Source organism: Idiotropiscis lumnitzeri, chromosome 10 (genome assembly GCF_059441095.1).
Source record: "Idiotropiscis lumnitzeri isolate Australia: NSW breed Sydney's pygmy pipehorse chromosome 10, RoL_Ilum_1.0, whole genome shotgun sequence".
Lineage (NCBI taxonomy): Eukaryota > Metazoa > Chordata > Actinopteri > Syngnathiformes > Syngnathidae > Idiotropiscis > Idiotropiscis lumnitzeri.
The window spans coordinates 11592280-11603428 of NC_142400.1; the positions used below are offsets into that span (position 1 = coordinate 11592280).

The 11149-nt window shown below is 42.9% G+C and overlaps 1 protein-coding gene across 1 annotated transcript in view; it reads left to right on the forward strand.

Annotated features, from left to right (window-relative positions):
* Positions 1–10278, forward strand: part of fcgbp (Fc gamma binding protein) — a 16882-nt gene extending 6604 nt beyond the window's left edge. The window contains exons 8-26 of the mRNA XM_088307500.1: positions 46–583; positions 746–942; positions 1220–1361; positions 1656–2236; positions 2344–2908; positions 3173–3741; positions 3835–4396; positions 4476–4669; positions 5127–5262; positions 5345–5664; positions 5732–6311; positions 6387–6973; positions 7050–7614; positions 7865–8442; positions 8512–9067; positions 9138–9337; positions 9424–9798; positions 9870–10145; positions 10212–10278. Of these exons, the coding sequence (XP_088163626.1) occupies positions 46–583; positions 746–942; positions 1220–1361; positions 1656–2236; positions 2344–2908; positions 3173–3741; positions 3835–4396; positions 4476–4669; positions 5127–5262; positions 5345–5664; positions 5732–6311; positions 6387–6973; positions 7050–7614; positions 7865–8442; positions 8512–9067; positions 9138–9337; positions 9424–9798; positions 9870–10145 (7521 nt within the window). The 3' untranslated portion in view covers positions 10212–10278. The remainder of the gene's footprint in view (positions 1–45; positions 584–745; positions 943–1219; positions 1362–1655; positions 2237–2343; positions 2909–3172; positions 3742–3834; positions 4397–4475; positions 4670–5126; positions 5263–5344; positions 5665–5731; positions 6312–6386; positions 6974–7049; positions 7615–7864; positions 8443–8511; positions 9068–9137; positions 9338–9423; positions 9799–9869; positions 10146–10211) is intronic.
* Positions 10279–11149: the final 871 nt, after the last annotated feature.

Here is an 11149-nt window from a genome sequence, read left to right on the forward strand (position 1 = left end):
TTTTTAGTTTCCACCTAATACTAATAATTGTGCTGTTGATTTCAGATCGATGGTGTTGTGAAGTCCCTACCTGTTTATATGAATGGTGTAGCAGTCCTGGTTTCTGGCTCGCTAATGCGCATCATCGCTTCAGACGAGAGTGCGGTGGTCATCTTTGGAGAACCTAATTTAATACAATTGATGATTCCAGCCACGCCCAAAAGACTTTGTGGCTTGTGTCAAAATGGCCCTACTCTTGCTGCAGATGACCAAGGAAGTATGATGTCAGATGACTCTGTGCGTACATCATCCCGGTGCTCTTCCCCCACTGGCACAAACTGCTCTGTTGACTGCCAGGACTGTTTTTTATGCGACTCAATGAAGGAATTTGAATCAGATGACCTCTGTGGCATGTTGCTTGCTCCTGGAGGTTCATTTGGCTTTTGCCATTCAACAGTGGACCCAATGCCATTTTTCCAGAACTGCGTGAATGATTTGTGCATGTCAAGTAACACTGAATTGTTTTGTGACAATTTGAGGCAGTACACGTTTGCCTGCCAGGATGCAGGAGCTGAGGTCAAACCATGGAGGGGAAAAAAGTGTGGTAAGCTTTTTCACATTTTATAGAGCGGTTATGATAACACCCAGATTTGTAAACATTAACGGCAAAATTTGCCTCAATGATTAATGCAGCCATGTAAGAACCTGTAACACCTCACCCCCACATATAATACACACACCTTCTCTATCAAATTCTCTCCCACAGCACTTTCGTGCCCTGAGCATTCCCACTACAATATATGTGTTGGTGCATGTTCTGACTCCTGCGTTACATTTTCTGATGTACCTTGTCCATCGACTTGCAATGAGGGATGTCAGTGTGACTCTGGATATGTGCAGAGTGGGAATGGCTGCATCAGACCGGATCAATGTGGATGTTTCTACCTTGGGCAGCACTACAAGGCAAGCAATTGCATTTTTTTTTTTTTACCTTGATCAAGATAACGATGATTATCAATTCATGAGAACTGACTTAATTTTTGTTGCTAGACTTTTCTGCGGGAACAGATTGAAATTTGTGGTGTAGAAAAGCAGCCATGTATTTGATATTTGTCTGTCACCTGATCGATAATTGGCTTGGATAATATCCTGATTACAATAAGTCCTGTTGCTTGTTCATTGGGCTTTTGTAGAATGTACAGCAACATGCATTTTTTTTTTTTTTTTTTTTGCTCTACAGGTTGGGGAATTTCTGCGAAATGTAAACTGTACCAAGCAATGTAGTTGCTGCTCCACTGCAACCCAGTGTTGTAGAGTGGCCTCTTGTCCCAGGGGGCAGCACTGTGTATTTAGCAAAACTTGGCAATGCACAGAGAATAAAAGTAAGCCCACTCTAATCGTATATTTGACATCGACATTTCACCACAACTGCTCAGTCAGGTCCTCCATGTGGCACTTTCTTGCATTGTGAAATTTTTTAAAGTCTGTTCTACAGTTGTACTGTATGCACCCTCCATTATTCAATTCTTGAGGACGCTATCTTCGTCCACTAAATACAAAACATAGTTTGTCTTGCGTTATAGGCATGCCTATCTGAATCTAAACTGTCAAGACAAAAGTGCAAACTTGATGTTAATATGAATCGTGTGCCTGTTCTCCGCACCCACTTCTCTCAGGTTTCGTCTGCCAAGCAAATAGCCATTATGAATCCTGTGGGACAGCCTGTCCTGCTACCTGTGAGGCCCACCAAAATCCATCCTGCACTGTAGGATGTGTGGAAGGGTGCCTGTGTGACCCTGGCTTTCTTCTTGATGGTGACACATGCGTCACCCCATCTCAGTGTGGTTGCACATACAAAGGAGCTCGTTACCACAGCAACGAGACATTTTGGGCTGATGAGTCATGTACTCGACAGTGTATATGTGACCCCGATTTGCACCAGATCCTTTGCCATGATGCTTATTGTGACGATGATGAGGAATGTGGTCTTCAGGATGGAGTCAGAAGCTGTGTACAGCGCATTTATCAGATGTGCCGCTACAGTGGTCATCGTGTACTCACCTTCGACAAGCGCGAGTATAATTTCCTTGGCACGTGCCGGTATCAGTTACTGGGCATCTGTGAACAGTATCCAGATCTTGATGTCATTAAAGTTGATGTGCAGGCAGATGCATATAATCAGTCAGCACAAATGGTCTTGCTCAGCATAAATGACCAACAAATGCAACTGGACAGCAACAATTCAGAGAGCATAGAGGTAAGTCTTAACTATGCCTTGCCTGCCACTTGCAGTCAAGTATTTTTTTGTTGTATTGTGTTGACTTAATGTATTTTTTTTTTTTTTTTTGGCACCTTCCCCTGCAGGTTGATGGCACAAGGAGGAACATGCCATTTTATGCCAACGGAACTACATTGATGTTTTCAAAGGGGCTGCACAATTACGTCTATTCAACATTTTTCTTTTTAAGTATTAGCAAAGAAGGGATCGTAGTCATTGGTCTCTCCAGTAAATATGCAAAGGCTACTTGCGGCCTGTGTGGTAACTTCAATTCTGATCCTGCTGATGACCTCACAGTGAATGGCACCCAGGAGCATCTCACTCCAGAACAATTTGGGAAAGCGTGGCGACAAGGACAGAATCACGGCTGTGTGGAAGGCTGTCTAGGTGGAAACTGTCCAAATTGTTCATCTGAGGCTTCGGCCCGCTTTGCTGACCCAGCGGCTTGTGGAAAGATTCTGGAAGTTAATGGACCATTCAGACACTGTCATAGCAAAGTGGACCCCTCCAGCTTTTACAAGAGCTGCATCAGTGACCTGTGTCTTTATGGAGATGTGCAGCCTGCAGTGTGCCGTTCCCTGGCAGAGTATGCTGATGTCTGCCTTCATCACAAGGCTTCAGTTGACGCCTGGAGGAGCTCTGAATTTTGCTGTGAGTATTAGTTATCCGCACTTGTATAGCAACCAAATGTAATTTTGGTGTTAATAGTCAAATTTATCCTTGCATGAAAATTGAGGTGTGACCATTGTCGATCATGAGCACAATCCATTGTATCTAATACATGCGTAAATCTGTTTAAACTGCAGTGCAAGTTGATTAAATAAGCCCCAACCTCCCACTAAATGGTACTAAGGCAACATTACTCACTTGCACCAGAACCTTGTCTTGACTTTTATCCCCACTGTATCTCTGCAGACGATGCCTGTCCCGCCAATACCAGCTACAACATGAGTAATTCCCCTGCTGACATTTGCCGCGGTTGGCTTAATATGACAATTCAAGTTCCTCCAAACGTTGGTGAAAACTGTCTTTGTGGAGCAGGTTTGGTCCACAGTGGAAAGAACTGTGTCCATCCGGACAACTGTGGTTGTTGGCACAAAAATGCAGAATACATTTTACCAGGAGAAGAGAAGTCTACATGTGAGGAAAGGTGTTTGTGTCATCCTGGTGGAAACTTGACTTGTGTTGCTTTGTCCTGTAGTCAGAATGAAGAGTGTACCCTTATCGGTGCCATTCAAAGCTGCCACCCCAAAGTTAAAATGGCCAACTGCTACATTAATGGATCCCAGTTAAGGACGTTTGATGGAGGGTTTTTGGAATTTCATGGTACATGCAATTACACTTTGGTTCAGACATGCAAGAACCTGACTGTGGAGCCACTTTTGATCACAATCAATGGTAACCACAGTGAAGGCCGACAGATTTATCTACAAGTCAATAATATGACTTTTAAGTTGTCTACTGCTTATCCTGAAAAAATCCAAGTGAGTGATGTCATCAATCTAATTACTAATTACATTTAATTATTTGATGGACCACCTGCAATTCACTGCTTAATTTTATTTTATTTTTTTTAGGTTAATGACGTTTACGAGAACATCCCATTCTCAGGCAACAATGTAACAGTATATCAGAAAAATGAGAGGAGGACTATCAAGGCTGGACATTTGGTAGAGATTATTTCTGACCTTCGCAACTATGTAGAGGTCAAGCTACCAAAGCTTTATCACCAGTCAACATGTGGCCTGTGTGGAAACTACAATGATGATCCCTCAGATGACATACAGCTGCCCAATGGCACTGTGGTCTCCAACCCAGACATCTTTGTGGAATCATGGAAGTCGTCAGGCTCAGAATCTTCCTGCAGCGAAACATGTGACAGCACCTGCCAACGTTGTCGATCCCCTGCGCCGGAATATACCTCTGAACTATACTGCGGCCTTCTTACCAAGCCTATGGGCCCGTTCGCCACATGTCACAATTCAACATGCCCTCAGAAATATTACACCCACTGCTTAAATAACCTCTGTGTTGCAGAGGGCGCAAAGCAAGCTTTATGCGAGGCTTTAGAAGTGTATGAAGCGGCATGCAAAGTGGCTGGTGTCAATGTTGGCCCATGGAGGAACATCACAGGCTGTGGTACGCCCAACAATTTAACTTTTTTTTTTCTTTGAAAGACCAACAAACTGTCTGACTGACTTCATTTATATTTGTATAGAGCAAAGTTGTCCTCAGTTCAGCAACTTCAGCCAATGTGCCAATGTTTGCGCCGCCCTCTGTCCTGAGATCAGCTTTCAATGTCCCAGACGCTGTGAGGAAGGATGCCAATGTGATGCTAATCACCTTTACGATGGCCATGCATGTGTGCCAGCTGAGCAATGTGGCTGCATGCATGAAGGAAGGAGGTTTAAGGTTGTGATTAACCAGTAATACTGACTTAAAAGAATCTATGCATTTCTATCGGGGCTAAAAAATATATTAAAACAAATTTAATCGCAATATTGGCTATTGCGATGTATCGCAAAGAGGAGCAATATGATTTAAAGGCTGGTGTATGCTTTTATTTGAATTTTAGATGTGCATCGCCATCCAATAGGTGATCAGTATCTAAGCCGGTACTCACACTAACTTTTTAAATGTATATGAAATGTGCAAGTTATTACAATTGGCTAAGAATAAATTATATTTTATTTTACCGCATGAAAAATATCCTGTTTCATTCTGTATATGGTAAATATCGCAATATTTAACACCGATATTGCATATTTTTCCAATATCATGGAGCCCTAATTTTAGTACTTGCCTTGGTAAGCATGTTGTCGTTCTAATCAACAGTTTTTTTTTTTTGTTGCATTTCTTTTGCGCGCAGGCCTCTGAAAGCAAACTTGTACAAAACTGTACTGTGAACTGCACTTGTGGACCTCCACTTATCTGCGAGGAACACAAGTGTCCCCCACTGCACAGTTGTGTGGTATTGAATGGAACAGCTGACTGTCACAAAGATGGTGAGTCATGACTGGAAAGTGTATTATCACAGCTGTTGGCTTGGTACATTGATCTACAGTGTTTAACTGTTGTTTTGATTAGAGCAAGACAACAATTCATGTGAGGTGAAATGTGACAAATCTGAGCTTTGCCACCTGAGTAATGGAGAAGCAGTTTGTCACAGCCGCCCGGCTCTGTGTTGGACCTGGGGAAGCCAGCACTACCGCACTTTCGATGAATTCAACTATGACGTCAAGGGTACCTGCACCTATCTGCTTTCGGGCAGCAAAGGTGCGGCAAGTGGAGCGATGCCTTTCATGGTGTCTAAAAAGAGTGACTGCAAAGAAGTGTCCTCCGAGCAGCTGGTGACTGTTCAAGCATATGGGTTTGTCATAAAGTTTGGTGACAAGGACAGTGTATATGTAAGTTACGTTTCTTAATGGTAAGTAATTGCTTCCTGATTTTCATGATTGTCTTCTTTAATTTCAGGTTAATGGTGAAGTAAATTATATTCCTGTTACTTTACTTCGGGGTAAGATTGAGGTTTCAAGCAAAGAGGGCAAAACTCTACTGAAGACTGACTTTGGACTGCATGTACTTTTTGACTGGAATACCACCATTATTGTAATGCTGGACCCCATCTATAAGGATATTGTCTATGGGCTGTGTGGCAATTTTAACGGTGATCCTCAAGATGAATACGCCCCCAATTTGCACGGAGTTGCACTCGCTAACACGAGCGTGGAGTTTGCTCAAGCTTATCGTGTTTTTGATGGGGATCATAACTGTTGTACTGGTTGTGAAAACAACAAATTGAGTAACGCTACAATGATGGAAGATGTGCCAAGTGGAGTCATTGTAGGTCAGAAAAGTCGCTGTGACTATCTTATTGATCCAACTGGTCCATTTGCCCACTGTCACATTCATGTCAACCCGGACTCTTTTTATCAAAGTTGTCTTGTTGACCTTGTGCAAAGAAAGTCTGAGGCTTCTCTAGCACAAGCCACAACATCCTATTCTGCAATCTGTCAAGAGCGAAGTGATGACTTGCCCCCCGAACTGACACTCTGTAAGTATTCTTATCAAGCTTTATATATTGTGAGACTGACTATGATTTTTAAATTCTGTTCTGATTATTTTTCAGATGTTCGCTGTCCACCAAACAGCCACTATACGACTTGTGGCTCAGCCTGTCCTCCAACCTGTGACTTCAAAGAGAGAGTCTGTCATAAGGCTTGTGTCCAAGGCTGCTTCTGTAACTCGGGTTTCATCAGTAGTCCAGAGGGCTGCGTGCTACCCAAGCAGTGTGGTTGCGCAGACCACAGAGGCAAATACCACCGCCTTAACTCTACTTTCTGGGTCCCAGATGATTGTGGGCAACTTTGCTTTTGTAAACCAGGAGAAACTAAGTGCAGTTCATCCCAGTGCCCTAAAGGAATGTCCTGCAAGCAACTTCCTAACAAAAGGATGTGTGAAGCTGACAAACCTCTCAACTGTAGTATTGTCACTGGGCTGCACTTCACATCCTTTGATGGACATCATTTTGACTTTAGGGACAACTGTGCATATGTTTTAGTTCAAACAAATGCCAATCTAAATGGATTTGATCCATTCACCATCACTATCTCTGATGCAAGCTGCTACAAAAGATTATTTCATAGCCTAACTTTGACAATGTCCATCTACAATTTGGAAGTAGCAGTTGGCAAAGATGACCCTGACAAAGTGCTTGTGAGTAATTTTTTTCCCCCTTACACTTAAGGGTTACCCATGAAATTACAATTCTTTTCAATTCTTCTGTCCTCAGGTCAATGGAATGCAAACGCTTTTGCCATACTCGCACCATACAGGCCATTTCAATGCCTATCAAACACCTTCATCGCTAGTTATTCATGTTGATATGGGATTGCAGGTGATCGTCTACAAAACTGGCACTGTGTTGGTTGTCCTCCCGAGCACGTATGAATCATCTGTTCGTGGTCTCTGTGGAAATGCCAACTCTGACCCTTATGATGACCAAATTATGCCGGATGAAGAGGAAGCTCAAAATACACTAGAGTTCGTTCACAGCTGGAGGTTGGGAGGAGCGATGACCTGTAGGTCCCGCTGCACTTCCAGACCGAACTGCACTGCAGACGCTCGGAAACGTTTCGAAGTAACTGATTTTTGTGGGATACTCGGGGATGAATTTGGTCCTTTTTCAGAGTGTGCTTCAGTTTTGAGTCCAAAGTGGTACTACCACAACTGTTTAGCTGACACTTGTTTTTATGGAGGACATTATTTGGCACTTTGCAATTCCATCGCAGCATATGCAGCTGCCTGCCAATCAGCTCTGTTGCCTATCGGGAACTGGAGGACTGACACCTTCTGTGGTGAGTAAATTGCTTCTTTTTTTTTTTTTAATAAAGCTTTTAATACTGTAAATGAAAAATCACAATTGGTATAGATATTGTACAAATTTTTCAAGGTATAAGACTTGTACAGTTTATTGCTCACTTGGGAGTTTTGTGGAGCATAATGGACCGAAGCTTTTTAAATTTTAATGTTGCTGTAATATTTTCAATGCATTTTCTTGTCCTTACCCACTATGGTATTTTTTTTCTGAACACCTCTTCTCCCTAGGTATGACGTGTCCCAAGAATAGCCACTATGAACTGTGTGGACCTCGATGTCCTGCTGTGTGTGATGGACTTCCCTCTGCAACCAACTGCAGAGGTGGTTGTGAGGAGGGTTGCCAGTGTGACCGTGGATATGTCCTCAATCATCATCATTGCGTACTGGTGGAAGACTGTGGTTGCTTATATGAGGGAGAGTACCACCCTTCTGGTTACTTTTCAAACAGAAACGGCTGTCTTACATGTTACTGTCATGAGGGGAAAGTGTCTTGCAAACCATCACTCTGCCGGCCCACTGAGGGTTTCTTGTCAAGTGATGGCCTTTTTGACCCAAGACCCCAACAGTATGGCGCATGTGAAGTTTTTGCGGGGTTTGGCTACATCACATTTGATGGGTTGGTTATAACGCACTCTGGCGCTTGCACTTATTTAGTGTCCGAACGCTCGCCAAAAGATTTACATGGCCACAGTCTGCTGCTTACATTTGAGGAGGGCCGAGATGACGCTTTCATTGTCAGCAAGCTGGTATTCATTTTGGCTGCAGTGGAGGTAACCATCAATCCAGAAACACCTTGGAAAATACAAGTAAGTTCTAAAGCTTGAGCTACTGATGTCAAATTAAGTTGTGGAATATTAACTGGCGTTTCTTTTCAGGTAAATGGCGAAGACTTCCATGTGCCTTACAATAATGAGCTGCTTAAAGTTTATAAAGATGGTGGTAGGTTGACCATTGCGTCTGTGACCGGGGTCAGTCTTGAGCTCTCCTCCACAAAGTATCTCCGGCTGAGGATACCTCAGGATTACAATGGCACACCATCAGGCCTTTGTGGGAATTTCAATGGGGACAAATCTGATGACCTTAAACTACAAAGTGGTTACCTTGCCAAAAATATTGCAGATTTTTTCCATGGTTGGTCTATCGTTTCTGCTGGTCAGAATTGCAGTGGGGTTTGTGAAGAGGACTGTGGTCAGTGCGATTGGTCTTCAAAGGCCAAATCAATTTGTGACATTCTCTTGATCACAAGTATTGAGTTCAATCACACCCGGTATGGGGGTGTTGAACCCCAAGTATACATAGACGTGTGTCTCAGAGCCATTTGTGGTGGGGCAACCTATATGGAAGCTGTATGTCTAGCGCTGGAAGGCTACACAGCAGCCTGCCAGGCCAAAGGAATAACTGTCACTTCCTGGAGAGAAAGCAGTCCTTGCTGTGAGTGAAACTTTTTTTATCCAATTCAATGAAATATACCTGTTGTAAATTTGTTCATTTGTCGCACCAGCTTTCAAGTGTCCTGACCGCAGCGGCCTAAGTCATTGTGTTGACTCCAATTCCAACTCGTGTCCTGCCCTGCTGCATCCTGGGTCTTCAGCAGATGGGTGTTCAGGTGGATGCCAGTGCCAAAATGGAAATGTTTTTGACGGGGGTGAATGTGTACCGTTCAGCCAGTGTGGGTGTATGCTTCATGACAGATATATCAAGGTAGCTGCTTAATCTATATACAAAACATTATTTCTAATTGCGTTTATTAGTGACTGCCATTTTACTCAACCCCCTCCTTGTTAAAGCTTGACGAGCAGCACTACAGAGAGAACTGCACAGAGAGATGCTGGTGCCACCCTCAAGCTGGTGCCCTGTGTGAGAAGATAGCCTGCAACCCTGGTCAGTTGTGTTCTTTGAATAATGGCTCCTGGAGCTGTGTTGGACCGGAAGTCTGTCAACTTAAAGGCAGCCTGCAGCTCTCCACTTTCAATGGGCAGCAGCTGAACTTAGCACCACAAACGCCTTATGAGTTGATGGGCCTTTGCAACAAGAGCTCTCCAAATTGGTTCAGCGTCATTTCTTACTATGGACACTGTGATGGGAGCGGCACAAGGCTTGTTACGGTCTTCCGAATCCTCGTTGTGGGATTCTCAATTGTTATCCAGGATGGCATTGTGAAGGTAAAATTACATCAGAAAAATAATTCTCTGTCCTGTTATTGGTCTTAATCAGTCCACTGTCCACACCACAGGTGAATGGACATCTTGTACCTTTGCCTTACACTTTGTCTTTAGGGATGTCCCTGTCATCTGGCATGGCACAGGACAAGTCTGAGATGGTAGTGGTCCTGAGGAGAGATGCTGGACTGGAATCAGAGTTGGAACTAGAGATGGGCATCACGATGGTCACCATCAAGGCAGCTCCTTGGTACACTGGAAAATTATGCGGCGTCTGTGGAAATCTGAACGACCCCCGCTCGCATACATTGGTCAAGTCATGGGCGCTCTCGGATTTTCAAGGCTGCTAGGTAGAACTCTAAGTTTTGTACATGCAATGTTTTCATTACTTCTTACAAATGTTTTTTCCTCCACAGCCTGACTCTCAGAAATGGCAGTGTTAACACCCATTTGAATCGCGCAATAAAAAACGATTTAAAAATACATGGTTCTCTCACGCAGTTTTATTGGCAACATAAGACATTTTTTTAAATTTACAGCATTCTAAATGCATTCATCTGCATTATTAGTAAAGTTAATTGAACGAGCATGCTTAGTACACAAATTTGGGCACATGCCCCTCCATCAAATTACAGCAAAACACTCCATCTGCGATTGATCTTTGATTTAGGCGAAACGCAACAGGCTGTGAATTTTAAGGCTTAAACAAAATATGGAAAACTCTAGTATTGCTCCTATAATTATGAGCATAAATTGTCCTGAAGGCTTCAACACTCAGTGATTGAGATGCATTATTCATTCCATTAAGGGAATTTTAAACCATTGTCAGTTGAATGTTTGACAATCTTGGGTGGCTCGCTCTATTTTTTTTTAAGTTTCTTTGCACTCTACTACTCATTCAAATATTTCCAAACTGCTCTACATCACTGTAGCAATATCTGAAAATGTCACACTGATAAAGTTAAATTATTTCCAGCCCTGGCTGAATATACATTGTGTACTTCAGTAATCCCACTCAAGGAAAACGGTTCTCTTCGATTAACCAAAAGGAATTCTGAAAAATGTCATGAAAGCCGTCATATCCTTCTTGGTAAGCTATATTGAAAATAACAATGTGGCCACACACTGTAATCAACCACAATAGCTTCGAGGAATTCACGCAGCAGGACATGTTGCAGAGGAATGGCAAAATTCATCAGATTGTCTGTGCTTCCCCTTTTCTGCTCTCATCCTCGACGTGCAAGTAAATGAAGCCAAAAGTTTATCATACAGAATTCAAAAGGCATAATGGAGGGCCATCTAAATTTAAGTTTTTTTGTTTTTTGTTTTTTTTGTTTTTTTTTGGGTTAGGATT